The following is a 23,079-nucleotide window of genomic DNA, read 5'->3' as shown; positions in this document are numbered from 1 at the left end:
CAAAAGCATTATGGCTATCTGGAGCACAGTGTGAAATCGTCATCAACACGAATAACAAACAATATCTACGTAATGGTAAGGCAGATGGAGTTGTTTTCCATTCTTCTAAACTGTAATGTTAAGAACATCAACTATTTCAGGATCAGCAATAGGCCATCTGCCCAAATTCCTTGCCCTTTCAGCTTAATCTTACTCCCATATTATTATTATTATTATTACTGTCATCTGAATGTCATTACATTTTTATACTTTGTTTCCTTGAAAGATACTTCATCTCATTAGCTGATTAGTTTTACACCAGGGTTTTCTTTAAGAATTCCAAGTCTTTCTTTAATATTTATATTTTGCTACTCAAATATTTTGCCTCCAAATATGATGTTTGCTTGATATTTTTTTTATTAAATTAGACAACATCTGTCCTTACTGGCAGTGCTGGAAATGATGTGATAGTCTGCCAACCATAGTAAGAAATAAGTAAAGGACCCATAGGGATCATGGAAGGGAGAGGAACAGAGTATTTGCATCAAGGCAAAGAAAAGGACTTTGGGAAAAAAAGTCTAAAAATAATTGAAGATGAGAGACCAAAAAAAAAAAAAAAAAAGAGCAAGTGAGAGAGATTTGTAAAAAGCATTTTTTAACTGCCAGAAGAATTTCATTTGTGGTTTTCAGCTTCGTCTGAAACTACAGATGAGGTAGTATACATATTATATTAAGACTTAATAAAAGATTCTGTTACTTTGAAGACTGTTGATTTATAGTCCTGAATGTCTTTGTGGGATGAGCTTTAAAAAGAATTAAACATTTTACAATAGAATTTACAAAAATCTGGAATAGTTGGTTCAATGAATATCAAATGCTCTACCGGAATGTCAACATTGCGTATCACCATTTCATTTCAGGATTTTTATTAATTCATGTTGTGTAAATATTTGTATTGGTTCTGTCACAGTAATTTGGAAAATGCAAATGGCAAATAGGTTTTCTTCCTAAATGTCTAAGGGAATCATATAAAACCAAAAATGTTCCAAGAACACAGGAACTTTGTCCCCCTGACCTTTTTTTTTTTTTTTTGAAATAGAAATTAGCTTCATTAACTGTAAAATAACATTTTAAATAAAAATTGGTTTCCACCAAATGGCTAATTTTCTGTGGAACATAAGGGAATTTATTTTTGATGTGATTGTTCTTTTGTAGTTATGTTCCTAAACATAAGCATCTATAGTTCTTTTTTGATGCCCTGGGATACCAGATATATGTACAGGGTTGACAAGACCTATGAGAGATAGGAGGACATCTGTCCTTTAGAGCAACAACTGAAAGTCAGGAGGAGTGCAACCAAAAGCTTTCAAAATGAAAATTATATATGTGTCTTGTTATAGCTTTCTTTATGTCATTAATCATCACAGTTTGCAGGTTATTTAAATGGCTAGTCAAATAATAAATAGGGTAACTACCTGTGAATTGTATAGAATTTTTGTAGGTGAATATACTTCCATTTTTTTACGAAAAAAAGATAGTGATATTATTTTCTTGACATTAATTACATACAAAAATTAAATTTTGCAGTTGTAATTCTTAGAAATAGAAATTACACTGTCATAGTTTTTGTTTCATTTGTGTTAGGTAGCTCTGACAATTGATCATAATTTCTTAAGCAGCCAAAGACAGAAGTGATTTGTCCATTAGTCCAGATGTATGATTATGTGTAGTCTTTCTTTTACAGTTGGCTTTTTTGAAGATCAATTTAATTCATTTTTTAATATTGAAAATGGGAAGGCACTTGAATGTAACTGCAATTTTATATCTCAGAATACTGTAGTCAAGTAGGTAGATGTACACTACTTCTATTAAATTTTTTTCTTGAGTGTTCAAAATAAAAATTCTTTTAATCATGTTCTTCAGTTGTCTTAACCTTTTATCTCTTGTTGAAAACCCTGGCTATAGAAATGAAACACTACTTAATGTAAGCAGAAAAATAACAATCATAGTCAGTCACGTACCACAGGGTTAGTTTTCATTATTCATTACTAGTTCTACTGTATGCTTATGCTATTTACAAATGATGCTTGTACATTTTGTCTCAGAATACTGAAGTGCAGCTAACCATGGACAGAATTTAGTCTGATACATTATATTATTTTCACACTGCCTTATAATACAAAAATTGAACAGGACTCCACTCCTTCAGAGATTTTATTGAACCTGATGTGAATAGCTCTGTTCTCAGTTTCAAAGCACAGTTCTCACTAGATGGGTTATGGCTGTGTGTTTTAACATTCCAATCATGCAAATCTTGCCAAGTTTCAGTAATGAATCAAATTGAATTTATCCATATAAATGAGTAATTGCAATTGTCCTGTTTAGTATCCAACTTCTAGAGTTGTCATATGGGTAAATGAATTTTGAATTTTTTTTTTTTTTTTTTTTATTCTTCACAGACTTTGGCATCTAGGTTAATTTTTGTTCTCAGTGTCTTGATTTTATGTTTACTCAATGTTAAGATAATTGTTCCCTTGTTTTGATAATCCTTCTCTTTTTCTGTTGAAGCTTAGCATTTTTCCTGAGTATCTGTTTATCCTTTTCCTAAGAAGATTGGTTCAAATTATTTCCAATGTTATTAAACTGGAAGCTATTCAAATTACACATTAGGTCAACCAACTGACCTACCAAAACAATTGGTTTTGAAGGTCAACTAATATTCCAGAAAGATGCATTTTTTTTTCCTACCTATCAGTTTATTCCAACATCTTTCTACTGGGACCCAAAGGTGCTCTAAAAAGATCACTTGTATCTATCACTTCCCCACCAACTTTATTCAAGATGTCTTTCTACCATCTATGTTCTGATGAAGTCTCATGATCTTCAGTAGGCCACACCAGTAATTTTTTACTCTACACATCTTTCTACTCATCTTGTTTCTTACCTGTACAAAAACTGCATGTAATTGTTAATCTCTTTCCAAGCACATTTTCTCATCTTTTGCATGAGGTGAATTGCTAGTCTTTGTTTGTCTCTAGTAGTTTGTGTTCAGTGGCTATCTTCTCTATTCCATTTAACTATATCCTTCAAAATGTCTTCTGCAGTTTTCATACGGAACTTTTACTACTTACTGTACACTTTCTGCTATGTAAAGTTTCTTACCTTGTCAATGCCACACCTCCACTCTAGTTTTACTCCAGTTCATTAATAAGAATTGTTTTCTTCCTTAAGTTTGACGGTGATACTTTTAAATTTTTTCTCTCTAAACCCTCAATTCTTCTGGTACTGTCTAGTATATGAACTTATTTTTTCTAGACTATATATTCACCTTTTTCTGAAATGCCACTTCTGTTTTCAGATAATGAAGAATATTTTATAAGATTATTTTTAATCATTGTATCTCTTCCATTAATGGCCAGCACAAGACTGAGGGAAGAATCTCCATTTCCTTTTTAAGTTATCTTGAGATCACTGCTTATGGTTACACAAGCAGAATGAATTTTATTAGTGAATTTTGGAAATGGAAATTTTCTTTTACTGTGTAAATCAGCATTTATTCTGTGATCAAAGTTTTTTAGCTACTATTTGGAGTTATAATTTCACATAACTGTAGATAAAACAGCAACTTAAATGTACATATGTAAGTTAGCATTTGGCTGTATTAGCTAACGGAATACTGTGATTTATTTTTGTAAATATTTTATGTAGAATTAAGTGCTTAATCTTTTTATGACTAGAACACAAATTTTCAATGTAGTAGCTGATAGAAAGCAGTAAGGTAACTGAATTAAAAAATTGAATTAAAAAAATCTTCTCAGTCTCATATTTTGGGTATTACCTAGCCAGACATCTGAAACTCTCACGTTTGCCATCTCTCATTAGTAGCATATTTCGGAATGAGATTAGTTGTCAGATGACAAGATAAAGTTCATCTCTTTCTGAGCTAGTATTTTCTGGTTTGAATAATCCATAAGTACTGTGTTTAGTGCATTGGATTCCTGAGAGAAAACTAGTATATAAATGGAAATACAGGTGTGTAACAATGTTTTTTTCTTTCTGAGGGAATTAAGTATAGCTTGTTGTCAGTTCCTAACTTCATTAAAGAGAGTAAACATCCCAATTAATAAATGACAGAAAAATTTTAGCCCTATGCCTTGTGTGCAAGAAACAACCTTCCTGTAAAGGAAGAGATTATTAAAAAGTATACTATATCACTATTAGGAAGTCGTTCCTATACTTTTTTAACAGATTCTATTGTGCTGAAATAATTGTTGTTAGAGTTTTAAGGCATATGTCTGTGAGGTGATATAAGTTAAATATACACTAAACTATTAAAACTAAAAGGTGGATTTATTACTTCATAAGGACGCTCAGGTTTATAAGCAGCATACCTGTGGAAGGAACAGCTATCCATTTTTACACACAGCTACACAAGAAGCTCACCTGTAGCTTCTGTGGGTATTTTAACATGAAGAATGTTTTTGATCATGGAGAAATAATTAATTGTTTTAGAGATTTGTTAGGCTAATGTCATGGAGATTTTTCTGTATAGATGTTAAAGATGTTATGTTTATATGGATAGTGGGTGTTTCACAATACTGGCATTGAAAGCATTGCCATGTATTCTACAAGATACTACTTTTGTATAGTAGATAAAATAATGCAATACAGAGATAATGAAATTAAGGTCTGCAGGGAGGCTGACATGTTGCTACTAGAACAGAAGTACTACACACACACACACAAGTGTGTATAATAAAAGGATCAAACAACCATTCATTAATCAGTATACATGTTGAAATCTGACTTTAGTGGATTTAAATGGCCCCACCTCCAACAGTCTTTTTGCCTGTATCATGTTCTTGCAATACGCAAAATTTGATCAAAAAATATCACCAAACTTATGTTTCTATTAGGAACATGCAAAATTTCAATTTAAAAGTATTTAAAACCTCAGTAGAATACTGAAGAATTGTAATGCTGTTGGCACATAAGTTCATGAATAAATGGATGTTGATATTAACTTCAATGTGCCAGTAAGTATGTCTGTTTAAAGTTTTAATCTAAAACTGCATACAATTCTTTATGCAGATCCTTTGATAAGAGTGAAGAGCTTTTTGAAGGGATACCCCTGTTCTCATTATTGCAGTTGTATTACTTCTTTGTACCACATCAGTTAAGCACCCCTACCAAATCATAAATGTTTCATTCTCTAAACCACTAAAAATTCTGTGATCTCATAACCTATTTTAGGGGTACTGTTAACCCTGTTCTTAAGGACATTTTCCTAGTATTTTTTAAAGTTGCACTTTCGAGTGATAGAAATGAAGGCATATTTACACAAATAAATATCATTCAACGTTGGTTAGTTACAGAAGGTGCATCGTGTTGCTATGCTGGAAGCAAAAGCTCAGCATGTTCTTTCAGAGATACTTTCAGAGAAAGGAAGGTATAAAGTTATAAAATGGCTTAATCAAGGCCATGTGAAATGAGGATTGCAAAGTTACTTTAAGAAAATTAGTGAGAGTATAATCGATTTCTTTATAAATTGTAGGGTATATTTTCATTTGATATCAGTATAAAGTATAGAACATTGCAAATATTTGTGAGATATATCTAGTTATATTTAAACTCTCAGCATTTTAGTATGAGGATTCTTCTATATAGAAATGCATTTTATCTGTTAACAAAAACTTTTAATGTGATATTTAAATAAAGCCTGTACTTATTCTGTGAGGGGAAAAAATTTTTCTATCAGTACTCCCCATTAGAGTTGTATTCATGTGCTGTTTTATAACATTTGCAGAGATGTTTTTGCTTGAAAAAAATGGATTCTCATTTCTAAGCTCTGAGAGTTGTAAATTCTAAATGTAGCTTGATTCCAGAGGTAGACATATGGGCTGTACCTACAAGCTCTTACTGGCAAGTGCGGTACCTTCTCGGGTTGGCCCCGCATGAGCCACCGCCCCTGCGGGCACAGCTCTGCCCCAGGAGCTCCGTGCGGTGCTGAAGCCTCTCGCGCCATCTCCGCAGTTCTCTCCTCCATTTCAACGTGCCTCTATGCGCGACAGCAACTCATCACGTTTGTAAACTCTGCTCTTCAGTGAACCATATCGACTCTGTGAATACCCTAAATGTTGGTGGTTTAAAATTAGTATCAGGTTCTTCTTTCTGCCTTTAACAACTTTGAAAATTACTTTTACATAATTTAAAAATCCTGGGATTTAACTAGAAAAAGGACATCTTTAGCATGAAAGCAAGTTAGTCATTAGTACTAGGTAAAATGAAATTATTTGTCCATGTTACAAGTGTTTATAGACCAATAATAATTTGAAAGTATGCAGCAAACTATAAATAGGTGGAAAAGTTAATGTCTAAATACAAGAAGCAACTCTTCTCTTAATGTATAAATAGAAGAAGTAGGTCTTCTTTTTCTACCTGCAAAAATTCTGTCAGTGGTTCCACAGAAATGTTTATTTCAACCATGTCTAGAAAGATAAAACGTATATTATTAAAGAGTTTTAAAAATGTTAGTCTACTAAAGACTTACAAGAAATATTTGTTACTCCTATTTTTACTTTGTAATTCAAGCTACCTATGCATTCTGTGAATATTTACTTCCTTAAGCATGATATTCAGTGATAATTTTTTTTTTCTTTATTCTTCCTATTTGGTTTCATATATATGAACCAAAATAACGTAAACATTTTGCTATTACTTTCTTTGTCAGAAGGTACTATGTCTTTTCATCAGGTATCTTAATAGTCAGATGTCTTTTCTCTACCAGGTTTAGGAGTAGCCACTTTTTCAATCCCAACAGAATTGGTTTTAGTCTATAATTAACATTCCGATCAGCAGCTTCTTGTGCACATTTGCTGTTTATGGACTCAGCCCTACTCCCATGAGAACTTTATCTTCAATATGAGTAGTCAGATATTCATTGTTCTCTTTTTGTTTCATTTCATTTCATTTCATTTCTACTAATAATGTTTCTGTCAGTCATTTATTGCTTGTTACATTGTGAAAGCTGAGGTTTAGAAACTAATCAGTTGTTATTGTCGAACAGAAGTGTGCAGGTCCAGAAAGAAAACCTTAATATCATTTAAACTGTTCAAGCTATCTGAGTTCCCTGTATGGCCAGCCTAGAATTTAGACATTACTATTAACTGAATTACCCTTCTGACTGAAAACAAGACATTGGATCTATATTATCAGAGTCTAAACATTGCACTTAGTTTTCAGGCTTCTGGGTAAACACCAAAGCAGCTCAAAACTTGCTGTTACCAGTATCTAACAATCTATTTCCCTATCAGTCTTATGTCTCCTTCCCACCCTCCTCTCTCTTCTTTCTCCTACAATAAGCAATGTGTAAATTATGGTTATTATTATGTGTAAGTACTTTATAAAAATATTTATTGTGTGGTTTATTACAGTTATGCAGCCCAAAACCAGGAAAAATATCCTATGTGCTGAGATTGGCATTTTAACAGGACAATATGTAAGGAGATATTTTATGAGACATTAGAATGAGTTCGTTTATTGTCAGACAAGAGCTTCCAGAATGTTTCTGGTTTTGTTTTTGGTTTCTTTTTTTGAAAGAAACAAGCCAAAAACTATTTTGATTTTAATCAAAAATGTATTTTCCTCATAAAAAAAATTCACATACTCACTGTGTCTACTCTACAGAATTTGTCCATTTCATTACACCATGTGTCAATCCTAGTATATCTGTTCACTGCAAAAACTCGTGGCTAGTGTGTGTAATACAGCACAGGAGGAGGTATTGCTCAGTTCCACTACTTTTATATAATAATTAAAAAAAAAATACAGAAAATGTTCTTGGCTACTTGCACTGTATTCCAGACTTAAAAGTCCCATGAAAGTCCTAGAAAATTAAGTTAATTGTATTTGGTTGGTAGAATACCCTTAGAAGCCAGTTAGTTAAAATTTTTCTCTTATGCTGAGTCAGTACATATTCCCCTTTGTCGGCAGCAGTGAAGTCCAAGTGTATGGTTCCTAAAAGAAATACTTTTTCTTGTTGCCTTTTTATTCAGCACAAATACAGTCATGTGCTTTTTATTTCAGAAATTAAGTGATATACTGACATATTTATGACATATTAGTTGGTACACCTATTACAGTTGCTTTTACTTCCATTGCTGTGCTTTTTTGTTTGCCCATGTCCCAAAGACTGATGAGGGGAGGATAAAGCTCATTGAGTGAAAAGGATTGTTTCTTCAGGTAATTCTTTAGATAGCTGTGTCCAACGTCATAGTTCATCTCTCGTGAGATGCAGCTGTAGAGATATATCACAGAGATGATTCCCAGAAGAGCACCAAGGCAGGCAAGGAATCCTATTATGTTGTTCTTTTCATAGCCTTTCACTGCCAGGTCTAGTCCTTTTGTGGTTACGTTGACACACTGTTTCTTATTCTGTGAATACATAGTGGGAATATCTATACAAATTTTATATTCAGTTGATGGATTTAGATGTGTAAGATTATATACCTTTATATCTGATGGTATTCGAGCACTCTGTGCAGCCTGAGAGTTTTCAGCTTTCAGAAAGGCTGTCCATCTAACACTGGACTTCAGTATTTTAGAACTTGCTTTCCATGAAACCAAAACAGAATCAGATTTTATATCCTTTATTTTAATATTCAAAGATCCATTGCTGTCCTGAGGGAAAGAGCCATCCACTTTAATCATGACTGACTTTAGGTCTGCCCCAACTAAGTTTGTTGCTATACATGTGTATAAGCCACTTTCTTTTTGTGTTACATCACTTATGTCTAATGTTCCTTCAGAATGAATGTAATATTTATTAGAAATAGTATTAGGCAAAAGTTTGTGTCCTGATGGTGTTATCCAGTAGATTTCAGGTTCTGGTTCTGCTGTTGCTCTGCAGTGTAAGGATATATGGCTGCCAGTTTTCAAATCCAGAGTAGATGGAAAACTTTCAGGAGCTATCAGGGGGAGACAGATTTCCATCATTTCGCGGAAGTGTATCTGTCGCACATTCTGGCCTTGGAATTCAGGAGGGTCTACACAAAACAGGGACTCTGGCTCCATGAAGCGAATGTTTGTTTTATTCATGTTAATCCAGCGGATGACACAATCACATCTAATGGGATTGCTGTGTATACTAACTTCTTTGAGGTTAGGCAAGGATTCTATTGTACTGCGGTACAGGGCACTCAGTGCGTTGCTGTTGAGCATGAGTGATTCCAGTTTGGGAAGTCTGTAGAATGCATTTGGATGAATGTATGATAATCTGGGGTTATTGGTAGCTTCTATTTTTCTTAAATCTGGCAAATTATCAACAGCAAGACTATCTATAGAAATCAGTTCAGGCATGTTGTTAATTCCTAACTCTTTTAGGTGCAGCATATTGCTAAAATCTCCTTGTCGTATTCTGTTAATGGGATTCTTATTTAGATCCAGAAATTTAAGATTTGTAGCCTTTTGAAGAGCAATGTGGGGCACTCTAACAAATCTGTTGTCGTAAAAGGAGATGCTTTCTAAGTTGTCAAGGCCAATCAAAGCATTATCTGGTATTTCAGTGAGATTTATGCCTGCTAGAACTAGGCTGCGCAGATTGGTAAGAGGCTTAAAGTTCATATCTTCAATTCTGATTATTGGGTTTTCTCCAATCATGAGAATTTCAAGATTAGGAGTAGCTTCAAACCACTTCCTGTTGATCATTTGCAGACCATTTGAGTTGAGATGAAGTCTGAGAAGTTTGTTGAGGCCTATGAAAGCTCCCGGTGCAATCACAGAAAGCAGATTATGATTAATATAAAGCTCTTGTAAATTGTGAAGTCCAGAGAGACATTGTTCAGGGAGTTCAGTAAGTTTGTTTTCTTCAAGGTACACTGAAAGCAACTGTGGTATCTTTCTAAGATTAATACTGGTCACTGAGGATAAATTGTTCTGAGATAAATCTAGACCAGTTAAATTCACAGGGAGGTCTACTGAATGTTCAATTTTCGCAATATTATTAGTCTGTAGAAGTAGAACTTGTGTGTCAGCAGGCAGTCTGGTTGGAAAATTAAAAAGGCCTAAATCATTACAGTCCACTGTTGGAGCCTCCATATACACAGACTTGGGGGTGAACCATGGTCTGATCTCACATATACAGGACTCTGGGCAGTCTGCTTTTTTTCCTACAGCTTGTACTAGTGCAGTGATAACTAGGCCAAGTAGAAAATTAATTTTGAGTTGCATGTCCTTCATCTTAGCTCAAATGTTCAGAAAAGTAACAGACCCTCTAGTGTTCCACAATTATGATTTTGGAATTCAGTGTGACCTGGTCAGTTGATAAAGCACACACTTGCATTTGTCAAATGATGATCGTGAAGGACTTTCTTCCTGAGGATAAGTGATAAATTTGTAACCAACTTGTCCAGTCGTAATAGGCATTTTGTGGAAATGAAGGTCACTCTGTCCTTGATGACATAAAATTGATAAGCTTTGTGAAGATGAAGTATGTATAGATGGTCATAGGAGATTAAGCAATTCATTTATTTAGTAGTATTAACTTCAAATCCCATGATTAGTGTTTGCAGGGATGACAGGATGACCTAAAATAGAAGAAGAGGAAATAATTAGTATAAGAAACTATAAAATTATAAATTAATTTAGCCATCTTTTGCTCTCTAATGTTAATTATTGCAAGTAAGAAAAGAAAATGACTGTGGTGCCTAGAGTATTGTAGTGGTATCCAGACAGCATAAATGAAGTTAATATAGTAATATATCTTTAGACTAGTAGCTTGTCATACATCCAGTGGAGCATTGCTCTACAGAAAGATGAAGATCCACAAAGTATAACACAAAATATATCTCTGAGATTTTTCTACATATTTTATGCTCCTTTAAAATATTTTCTTTTTTCTTTCTTTCAGTTATCGCTAGAAGCAGACTGAGTTCTATTGGCTTTGAAAATGTAAACACTGAGCAAAATCCTACAGAGCATGAAAACTTTCAAACGTGAAGTTTTAAATATAAAGAACATAATTTATGTGTAATCAAAAGAAAATTGAATGTTTGGATTAATACACATTCCTAATGATGACATTCTTAGGCAAGCCTGTGAGATATTTATACAGAAATATACAAAATTGATAATCCGCAGGTTTTATAACTTTCTAATTCTTTTTGTAGCTGCTGTTTAGGAAGAAAACTTGTCTTTTTCTTTAAAGCAATAATTAGAAAGAAATATGTACCTCATAATAAACAGCTTGTCATCTTGGCAAATTCAGGCTAATTACTGGCATGCTTATTTTGGCTTTAATAACTTCAATTGCAAGGATTACTAATAACAGAAAAGTGTCTTTAGAGTGATAAGAAGGAAAAAAAATTCTATACTAGCAATTGCTTCTTTGGTTTCTAGCTCTGCAAGAATCTAAAATTTACTGTGAAGTTGCAGATTGTCTTCGTGTCCCACATTATAGTAAAGTCCCACAATGCATTAAAGAACCAATTGCTTCTTTGGTTTCTAGCTCTGCAAGAATCTAAAATTTACTGTGAAGTTGCAGATTGTCTTCGTGTCCCACATTATAGTAAAGACTGAAACCTTAGTATTTTGAAGCATCAGATGTGTACTCTTCAGATTTTTGATATGTACTTGGCTTTTGCAGAAGTAAAAAAAAGCCTACTTTAAATGTCCATTGTGTTCCAAGCCACGTAATTCAAAAGCTTCTGTGTTTTCATATATGAAGTAGTATGCATTAACTGCTTCATTTACTTCAGAATATAGACTTCTCACTAAATTTAAATGGACTTTGTCTCAGAAGACTGTCATACGATACACATTTATGCCTTTTCTCCACTTGACTCTAGTGTTAAAATTAACAATGACATTGCTTACAAACTAAGTTGAGACCAGTTGTTCACTGACAGTGATAAATATCTTTTGAGGTGTTGCTGGTATAGATAGACGGAATTGCAAAAGTCAAGTGTCAAGGATTTGGATTTTAGATTTCCTTTCCAGACCCAGGAGGATTGGGCATTGTCCTGGTCGGAGATGGACTAGAGTTCCTGTTCATTTTAGTAGCTGGAGGAGTGCTGCAGCACCCTGAGACCCCAGGGGCTCCCCAGGTCCCAGTGCCCTCACCTGTGTGCGGGGGCGGGGGGAACACAGCTGGAGTGCTGGGCCCGGATTGGCCAATATTCCATGTCATGTGACATTGTGCTCACTATATAAAGGCAGGAGAGGGTCAGGAGGGGCTCTCACTTCTGGGAGTGTGGCTGTGGGGCCTGTGTGTTTGGGATTGCTGGCCGGGAGCAGGTGGGTGTTGGTCGGCGGGAGGTGAGCAGCTGTATTGTACATTACCTGCTGATACTGCTGTCAGTGTATTGTTCTGTCACTGTTATTAAACTGTTTCTATCTCAACCCGCGAGTCTCCCTTTGCCCCTCCGATTCCCTCCTCATTCCCAACTGGGGGGAGGGTGGGTGAGCGGCTGTGTGGCATTTAGCTGCTGACCAGGCTCAAACCACAACAGGCATATTGACCACATAGGCATTCTATATCAGTTCAGAGGAAAAGTGACGGACGATGTTGAGTGACATGAGCACTGGGTCAATCTGGAGTATATTTGGCAAGTCTCTGAGGCTGATTTTTGTGTTATGTACATTTAAGGACATTTAATATTTTAAGATGTAAGTGTATTAATAAAGTGAACAGACAATGTGTGAGATAAACATACAGAAAACATTCTGCTGTTTTGAGGTTTAATAATATGCTTTTATGCAAATGGCCTAGTTTATACTGAAATGCAAAGACATACTGACTGAAATAGTAAAAGTGTAATCTGTTCCTTTGTTCTGGAAAATGACATGAACTTGAGGCTTGCAGAAAAATAAAGGCTTGCATTGGACAGTTAATGCCTATAACTTGCTCTTAATTTTGCCACCAGAAGGCAAGGTGATGCACCTACATAGAGTATTGTGTCATTTACTAAAGGTCTCAGTAGAAATCCTTCTATGCCAAATGCACAATTGTAATTTACTGTGTAGGGAGAAAAGCAGATGACCATGGAGGGAAATTTTCTGAGTTGTGTTCTTGATGCACCTTCTAAATTACGTCCCACTGACTTCTGGAATTTTATTTGGGTTGTATACTAAAAATGTACCTGTAAGCATGGCAAATACAAAATCTATGCTTCTAATAATTCAGAGGCCATCGGAAATCTTACCTGAATAGTAAATTAACTGAGATTCAACAGACTGCTACTGCAGACATCTAATCTCAGCATTTTGATCCCGCTATGATGCTCAGGGACTTCTGCTCAGTAGAGTTACTGGGAAAATATTCTGGGGAAGCATAACTACATAGCTGACCTGGTTTTCTGCTCCTCCCTGGATATTTGCTACTGGCCACTGTGCAAGATAGGATGTGGACCGTGATGGGCTTTTCATGTGTCCCAGGTACTGAGAGGTTGTACCATTTAAAACACATAAACTACTATATTTTTTTGTACATAGAGCCAACATCCTCTTGGATTTGAGTTTATACTGCTTCTGAGTTTATACTTCAGCTTCTGTGGGATTCTCAAGCCACAAACAAGGGCACTAGTGGACATTTTCAGGTCATCTATAATAGAGTGGTCTTTCTGCAAAAGGCAGCAAAGAAGAAGTGGTGAGAAATACAGGTTGAAATTATTCTGGAATTAAATAATCAGATTTAATCTGATGTCTTTTCTCTTTCTGGTGAATGATTCAGCTAATAAGCCACCAGCTCAAGATCATACAGTTTTCCAGCATAAATCTTTAATATTTCTCCAGTTAAAGTGTTTCTGCCTTGTGTAAAATATTCACTGGGGTTGAGTGCCTCGAATAACAGATTATAGAATAATTTTCACACTTTCTTCCAGTTTGCAGAGTCATCATGTCTAAATACATTGTTTCACTTCAGGAAGATTTTTGGTTTAAATAGTGGCATATCTATTTATTATTGTTTTACATGAAAATTATTTGGTATTAACTGTCATTCAAAGAATGTTTCTGGAGTAGTATGGACATCCATGGTGGCTTATGAGACCACAGAATCATAAAATAGAACACCTCAAATTGGAAGGATCATAGAGTCCAACTCCCTGCTTCTTGCAGTGAAGTAGTGAAATGCACAACAAAAATGGCAGAGAAGCATTTGAGTGGCAAAATATTTTTGTTGGTCTTTTTGTTTATAATAGTATTATTGTGTGACTCTGATATGCAGTGTTGACAAAGAAGATCAGAAAACATGGATTGCTGATGATAAGTTTTCTGTTCCCACTTGAAGATATCAAAACCCAGAATCAAGTTATGCAGTATGACTTTGCCTATGCCAACTGGTTGTATTGATTATGTGTGTGTGTCTGTGTGTATGTAATTAATTTTGAACCTTGGGATGTGTACAAACCATTTCGAACTGAGAAGTGAGCTGTAGTTTACCGTAATAAAATAAACCTCATGTAAATTGATATCTTGCACTCAACACTATAAACTGTAATTGAACTTCAATTTCCTTGAAGAGTGTAGCATCATAGAGATAAATGTTTTTATTGGAAAATGAGCATTTAACTTTGTGATACTTTGAACTTCTGGCATGCATTGATTCCCTTTCTTCATTAATGTAATGATAATAGTAAATATGTATTGATAACACTAAATAAAGATTAAATTTAAATACTCTTACTAACAGTGATTTTCAGAATTTTTATTAATGGGTTCCAGTGCTTGAAAGCTGAGCACTTTGTACCATCTGGTGTTTTATGTGAAAATTTTGCATTTCAAATGTCCAGTTTTAAATATACTAATAAGAACAAAGAGAACCTGAAGGTTATTTGTCCTATTCCTTTGAGTAATATTTAAAGTATCTGAGATTTACATACACAGAGGTTTCTGTGCAAAAGTAAATATTTTCCTAAAAAAAAAAAGTAATTTCAAATAATTCAATTATGTCAGCATTATCTGTTATGCAAAAATACTATTTTTATTATAGCTCTTTTTTTTTAGTGGGCTTTGGTGACTTCTTAAGTGATTCTTAAAACTTTTACCTACTATGGTGCACAATAGAAAAACTTGTAGAGATGAGGCTCAGCAGCCATTTATCATCAGTAAACTGAGCTGTGGGATAAGTGTTTTCACACAAGCAGCAGCAGGAGATGTGCATCATAGTTTTAGAATCTTTGATGTAATTCTTTACCCAGCTGCATTTATGAATCTTTGTGTGCACTCTGATTCTACATGCATTTCCTCATCCAGATAAAACAGTATGGTTTGCTTAATGTCTGCAATTAAAAGGTCTAAAAAGAGTCTGCATCTAGAAAGTTAATATTGCTTATTAGTAATGATATTCTGTATTTTTATTATTGTTTTCCTGTACTAGAACTTCTGTCCTAAAACTCTTTAAATCTTTGTGGACAGATTATTTAATTTCTTCTGGAAGTTGATCCCTGTTGCAAGGTATACTTAATGTCTTACAAAATATGGTGCATGTGACTTTTTGCAGCCTAATTATCTCATGTGTAGACAATAATTGGTATGTCTTAATTAGGTTTGTTTCATTTGCTGCTATTGACAGCTGGAGCCTTGGTTTACAAAAGGGTTTCACTATTATTTGAGCTGGAAAAGACATTCAGTGGATGAATAAACTGAGCAACGTTTCTCATCACTGGAGCAACAGACAGCTAAGAACCAAGTCAGAGTGGGCAGAAAGGAAAAGAAACACGTCAGGTTTTGGCAATCTTTCTTTTCCACTTCAGCAGTTAGAGAGACAGTGATAAAAACGAAAAATGCAGCAGCTACACTGCAATGTGCCCTGCTGGCAATAAGGCAAACAGTTCACTTCACAAGGACCAATTTAGAGGTGGCAAGCATTTTGAAAACACAGCTGTTCATACAAAGCTACCTTTCAAACACATCAACTGAAAGAGCCACTTCTCAATTCTTGTCATTGTAACCACTTTGAGCAGTTCTATAGACAGAAATCTGGAAATGTCACTAGCCAAAAATTGGGCATGAGACATTTCATACCTCAGTTGATTGTGGTCACAGCACTTTGGTTTTTAGTTGTTTTGTTTTGTTTTTTCCTTTTTATTTTTTTTTTAAAGTATTATGGAAATATACAGACTTAAATTTGAACATTTAATATATTTCTTGTAGTTTTATAAGGCAAATTTTCCTTGTTTGTTCTATAGTCAAAAGATAAAGAAAAATGTTTCCTTGGGGAATTTTTTTATCACAGCATGATTGATAAAAAGATGTAACAACTTATTCATTTGACATATTTCAAGAATTGGCACAGAAATAGTTTTTTTTTCCTCTATAAAAATATACGTGAGCTCTTTTGTTGGAATATATACTGAACATTTGTGACTGAGGCAGGAGTACAAGTTTAGGTTAAAACACAAAAAGATAACATAATAGATTTTCATAACAGTATCAGTCTTGAAATAAAATAATTCTAGAAGTAAGGTCTACTTGCTAGTCTGATATGGTTGCTGGAAATTATATAGGCTTTGTAAAAACTGGAAAGAATTTCTGCTAGCATATGTAGTCTTGCTTTCATTCCACTCTGGAGCAAAGGGTTTCATGCAGAAACTGGTTTATCTTTAAAAATACAAATTAACAGTTTGTTGTAATATGCTCTTAATGTTTTAAATTCTTGCATATTGTTAACATATGGTCTCATATTAAAATAGGAATGAGTATTTTTGGAAATTAGTGTGTTTCTGACAGTCTCAGTTCTGAGGTGTTCAACTTGGCCAGCTGATAGTATAAGATGACAGTTGGATTTTTAGAGTCTGAGGTTGAAAATCTCAAAAATGAGTATCTGAAATATATGGACATGTTAGAAAATTTTGACTAGGGCTTCCTGTTGGAATATTGACTAATTTTGGAAATCTACTTTACTTTTTTCCTAATGATTGATTTTTAGAACTTCAGGCTGACTAGCATTAAGTGCAAGATGAAAAGGAAATGGCACAGGTACTTGTATTTAACCATGGAAGTGATTTGCAGTGTCTGAATAATTATTTCAGAATATGTATTTATATTTATTGTGTGAACTTGTTACACCTCCTTTTTATTTTTTCCTTGCTTGGAATAAATTTTCCTGAGGAAAAGCCACAAGCTTAAAATGTTTAATATGATGATAAACCAGGACAAATTCTCACACCTCTAGGCCATTACAAGGTAAGAATGACAAGGTTTTATACATCATTAAAAGCTTTTATACCCATGAACATCATGTGCTTTGAGGTTACTTTAATCTACAAATATAGATTCAGAAAAACATGATGATTAGCTAGATTTACATTAAATTTACCCTTTCTCTTTCACTAATTTAGTCTGGTCTACTATCTTCGTGCTCTTACTTAATGTATATTAATGCAATTTAACAAATATCATCAGAGGAATTATCACCATGTACAAGTCGTGAAGAACTTACTGTAGTTCTATTTCTTGTATCAGTCAAAAATTACATTATAGTTTGGAAAACATTGCGGCATTATAAAACGTAACACTTCAAAAATACAGTACTTAAAATAGATGTGATAAAAACAAAAAAGTAAAATGGAAGCCAAAGGAATATTTACATATCGCATGTGATAATATATCACATATGCTATTTTAGAATAACTTTTCAATGGACTTAAATTAACATTTGGTAAAACCTTCTTTTAAAAATGGAAGGATGGAAAAGATATAACACTTGTTTCCTTACCTATTTTAAACTAGATTACCATGACTGACCATGGAATAGCAGATAACTGTGGGATCATCTGCATGTGAAGTGAGGTGTTTGTCAATCATAATCACAGAACTTAATAGAATTAGTATATAGTTTTGTTACTATTACTAATTTGGTGGCAGCAGCAACATTGCACATTGGAGCCATAATGGTGGATGAGGACCATTCCATCTTCTGTGTTAACTTGCTGCAAAACAAAACCATGAGCTTTACTCCATGGAGCTTAAAATTTAAATAAAAGAAGAGGGACAACTGATGATTCAGACAGGGCAAGAAAAAAAAAAGTCACTATGACAATCTCCAACTATCCTCAAGTTTATGCTTTTCTTCTAACTGTAGTCTAGTAGTTTACTATCATGATCCTGGTTTAATTTTCCAGGTTTTGATTTTATATTTTCTATCTGTAGATCTCTCTCATGTGCTTTCAACTTTTAATCACACACTCCCTAGCCATTGAATATATCTGACCTTTTTGTCACAGCAAAGGAAGACAAGAAGTTTTTTTGATGATACTCAGTAAAGGAGTTAATCATTTCAGTTATTACATTTACGTCAATTTTTACTTCTCTCAATATGAAGTGCACCAAATAATTTTTAGGTATTATTTTTGAGTGAACAGAGATGTTAGAAAATTATATTTACATGACAAGAGGATGAATTTCAATGGAAGTTGCACATTTCTTCACCATTTGTGTTCTAATCTGTCATTCATGTTCGAATTTCTGATATGACATTCCAAATCCTCTTGCAATATTTTTAATGTGTGGCAGTTAGACTACATCTAATATTTTTATATACTTGGATTAATTGTAGAAGAAATTTTGAAAAGAATCTGAACTGATTTCTTATTTTATTTCTTATTCTGAAATCAGATATTGAATGTATAATTCTGATGTTTTTATCTAAAAATTTGACTCACTGCTACTATTACTTGTTTGGATTTTTTCTTAAATAATAACTGCACATATGTACTTTCTAGTTGTCAGGGAAAGTAGCAAGGATTAAATGTTAAAAATAACTTTTCAAAGCATTTAGATCTTTGGTGTCCCTGTTACAGTTCTTAGCTTTAGAAAGGTTTCACTGTGTGACTTACATATCGTTGCCATTATCAGGCAATTACATAAAAAAAAAAATACTGCTGTAACTTGGGAAAGTAATGTGTTAGTTTAATTTAGATTTATTCGTACATGTTCAACTTCTTTTTGACAGTTGTCATGTTAGTAGTGGAGAAGTACATATTGGCAGTTACCTAGGCACATAGTTGGCAAGAGAGCAGTCACGTTCTGGATGTGGGTACATGTACCCAGTTACCAGATGCTTCAAGCAGATGGCCAGAACTAAAGATGAGTGAGACCAGTTTTGGCTTGATTTTCTAGAAAGATATACCGATTCTGGGGGTCTATAGTACATTTGATTAGTAAAAAACCTAGCCAAAACCCAGCAGAGCTATTGGCAAAATCTGCATTTTGTGATTTTTTTTTTTCTTTTTTTTTTTTTTTTTTTTTCTATTTGTGGGTCTTAAAATGTAAATATTAAACATGCCTAAAATAAAGAAATAGGTTTGTTCAGGTAGTTGTAATAAAGACAGAGAAAGATAGTGGCTGTAGTTAGCACATAGTATTTTCCTTGGGAATTTATTAATTCATCCTTTTTTGATTTATCTTGGGAAAAAGGTTACTGTAATAAAATTAGCATAATAATAAACATGATAATTTTAGGAGTTATGATTTTTATTCTAGATTTTTTCAATAACAGAGATTTAGGCTTGAAAGACTTGTATTAATTTGTTAGTCTTTAATGGCATACTCCTAATATTTAGTGGATTCACCTTTTAATTTTTGGTATATTTATAATTTGTTCTGGGAAATTGTCACATCAAGGTAAATGCCTTTATAATAACTGAAAATAATTTATCATTTCCAGTGTGCACTGTATTGATTATCAACTATAGTAATCTAAAGATATAAAAGGGCTTAATGAATGCAGGTATATCAGGAGCATCTTGCTACAATCCAAGTCAGTACTTGTATACTTATAACGTATTCCATGGAATGTGGTTTGAGATCCATGAAGAGAAAAAATTATTGTTTCTCACTATAGTAAGCAGAAATTTCTTACGAAAAAGCAAAAACAATTTGTTGGATGAGATAGTAATTTGTGTCATGAATTTTCCTACCAAATTAGGCTGAATTGCTTTAACTTTATAATTTTGAATATATTGGGTGATTACTTTCTTTTTGAGCCACATGGGGAACCAGGTTCACAATGTATTGTTCAACAGAAATGGATATTTTTTTTTTAATCTTGCTTGAGGCAGTGTGGAGAAATGGATTGATGAAAAAACAATTTCAGGATGCAAAAACTGACAAAGCATAAAACAGAACATTATTGTATAGATTAGGAAATAAAAGTTCTGTTGTTTGCTGTGTTTTATATCAGTTGGAGTGATTGATGCATACTCATAAATTACCAGTTTATAGAGAGACTGTCATTTCTGATTGCAGAAAGTATTTTGTTTTGTATTTAGTTTTAATTACAGTTTTTGCTCAGCTGAGCATCTCATTAATAGCATTACATGTTAAGTTTTTTTATATGATTTACAAAAGTAATGTTATTTTTAGACCTGAAATTATTGTTTTTATGTGCTTTTATCACCCATTCATCAGACCTAATCCACACTATTGGATTATCATGGTTCATTTCTTATTTCCCAAGAAATGAATACTTATTTCCCAAGATTTAAAATGCTGATCTTATTTTCTCATTGTGATTTGCTTTTTAAAATAAGACCAGATGAATGAGGATAAATACAAGAAAAATAAATAGCAAAACTTAGAGACAAGCACAGTATCCCTTCTCCTGTGTGTGTCACTACAGCTGAATAGTCCTAGAGTAACTGAATCCTCTTTCAAGTGTTTGTCTTTTCCTTTCAAAATTGCAATTTTATCTAAACCCTTGTACCTCTCCAGCATGTTTAGATTCATAGCCACCTTCCCCACTCCATTTTTTTCTCAATGTACAATCCTTCTAGTGTTTCCTATTATTTTAAAAGATTTTTTTTTTTATTTTGTCTAAAGTGAAAAATTCACTCAGTCCCTTAATGTTAGATGATTTGGCTCATTAGCCTGTCACTGAACAGGATTATTTTGATTATGAAACTTGCATGATATAGCCACATCTTGATTTTTTTATTCCTTTCTTAGCTCTCCAGTATCTATCATCCTTTTACATCACCTTTCTGCATTTTGGATGCCAAATTTGACAGCAGTGTTAAAATCAGTGTTCTGATCTCCCAGAGAATTTTGACCAGTATTTACTGTTCAAGTATTCAAGTCAATCAACAAGGTTGTGATCACTGTACTCAAAGATTTTACTAGATTTCCCTTGACAAGCGTAATTTCTCCTCCATTTTGTTGTAATCTCTACTTATGATTCAAAGACTACAGACAGACATATCTGCTGTAGGTGTATATGTAAAGACACATAGGAACACTACCTCATGTATTATGATAGGAATGTTAGAAATGCACGATGTATCTGTGCAATGAAATGCGTTTTGCTATGGGAAGATGGCTTTTCAGACTGAACAAAAGATATGGTTGAATTAAGATACTGAAAAGATCCTATTAGTGGTGATTATGTAATGATAGAATGAACGGTTTTGTTCATCACTGGTGTTGAAGTGGGATAGATGAACCATTTCAAATTGTCCTTCCAGTTTGTCCTTCTGAAGATGGATTAGCCATAATTTTGTAATAATGATAATGTTAAGTCAAAGCAACCTGCTTTTCTATTGTAAGACATTTATTTTTAAGTCAGACTTCAGCCCTTCTGCTTTCAGACAATGGCATGGTTCTCTTTTCTAGCAATAAAACAACTTGAATAGGTAAAGAAAGATAGATATTTCAATAGTGTGACATTGCAATAGTGTGAAATGACAAATTACGATTTCAGCGTCTAGTAGTAATTTCTGCTTCAAAGTTGGAAGACATCAGAGGGAATATCAGAAGTAAGGAGAAAGACATGGTATGCTTGCTTACTCATAGGAGGACCACTGGTACTAGAATGTCTGTGAAATGGCAAATATGAACCTAACATATGTCAAAACCCATTAGTTTCATTTATCAGCTACAGATAAGAACTCTCATGAAACACTGTATATGGTTCTGGTCACTCATGTTCAGTAAAATAACTTAAAATTAGGCCAGATTCAGTTAGTATGAGGAAAATTCTAATAATTTTTCTGAAAGGAAACTTGGAAAAAGAACATTGCTTCCTCTGTAAAACAATTTTAGATTTGCTGACAACAGAGAAGAAATAGCTGTTAGTTATTTGTACAAAGATTAAGTACAGTGATATATCATGTACAGGTAGATGAGGAATAGTCATATATGTTGAAAAACCTGGAGTTGTTTCTTTCCATGTAAGAAAATATGTCAACTAAGAAAGGCCATATGAAGATTTAATTGCAAAAATTTTATTCCAGTACTTAAAAATATTCTCAGAAATTGTCCTATCAAGTTGCTGCTGGTCTTCATTGAATTAATAAACTTTTTTCCCCAGTTAACTAGGATTATGTGTGGAAACTAACTAGAACTAAAGGAAAATACATACTAGCATGTATGGAAAATAACTAGCAGTATGTATGGCAAAAACAGAACAGGCTAACATAACGGAAGAACACCTTTTGTCCTATGTGAATGCTTTTGAAGCATTTGAAGAAAATAAGATTTATAGATACGTACCATTAGTTCTAGAGTATATCCCATAATGTAATAGAAAGAAGTAGAAACAGAAGGGTAGAATGATGTTGTTGGTTTTTTTGTTTGTTTTGGTTTGGGTTTTGGGTTTTTTATTTTTGAGGGATATGGATATTTCAATAACTTCCTCAGAAATTGCTCCTGGGGTTTTAGAATTTTCCATTGTTCACCACCATAAACAAAGGCAGTTGGGATGTCAAAGTTGCCTGAATTTGTTTGAAGTCATCCATGTAATTCATAATATTTAAAGCTATGTATGTTGCTGTAGTTCAGAGAAGAAAAATATACCATAACATGAAAGAGTTTAAAGAAGAGGACACGTATCAACTCCCTGACTTTTGGAAGGGTTGATTGACCTCTTAACTGGTCCTTCCTCAATTAGTATGTTAAAACCAGGCAGAGAGTGTCTTGAGAGCATTTGATCCACCATCTCAAAAAGAAGACTCAGGTGGCAAGGTGTTTCTCTAAAATTTTAAGTAGGTCTAATTTCTTGCAGTAGTGTGTAGTAGGTAGTGCAGATATTTTTGAAGGCAAATAGCCAGTTCACTTGATAGACTTAGCTGATGCAATACACAAACCAATACCAATAAAAGTGCATTG

General features: G+C 33.7%; 2 protein-coding genes across 4 annotated transcripts in view; one reads left to right on the top strand and one right to left on the bottom strand.

The window, feature by feature from the left end:
* The window catches only part of IMMP2L (inner mitochondrial membrane peptidase subunit 2), a 469,876-nt gene that overhangs the window by 193,498 nt on the left and 253,299 nt on the right, over positions 1–23,079 (top strand). Inside the window, exon 4 of one of the 3 annotated variants that reach the window (XM_032998777.2) lies at positions 10,886–10,957. The exons of the other annotated variants lie outside the window; for them this stretch is intronic. Coding sequence (XP_032854668.1) covers positions 10,886–10,895 — 10 coding nt within the window. The 3' untranslated portion in view covers positions 10,896–10,957. Of the gene's footprint in view, positions 1–10,885; positions 10,958–23,079 lie in introns of those variants that run through there. 3 annotated transcript variants of the gene reach the window in all.
* The window catches only part of LRRN3 (leucine rich repeat neuronal 3), a 35,662-nt gene continuing 20,071 nt past the window's right edge, over positions 7,489–23,079 (bottom strand). The window contains exon 2 of the mRNA XM_009963653.3: positions 7,489–10,562. Within this exon, the coding sequence (XP_009961955.2) occupies positions 8,089–10,215 (2,127 nt within the window). The 5' untranslated portion in view covers positions 10,216–10,562 and the 3' untranslated portion in view covers positions 7,489–8,088. The remainder of the gene's footprint in view (positions 10,563–23,079) is intronic.

Source organism: Tyto alba, unplaced genomic scaffold (assembly GCF_018691265.1).
Source record: "Tyto alba isolate M040663 unplaced genomic scaffold, T.alba_DEE_v4.0 Super-Scaffold_2, whole genome shotgun sequence".
NCBI classification, from domain to species: Eukaryota; Metazoa; Chordata; class Aves; order Strigiformes; family Tytonidae; genus Tyto; species Tyto alba.
This window is presented reverse-complemented; position numbering and strand designations above follow the sequence as displayed.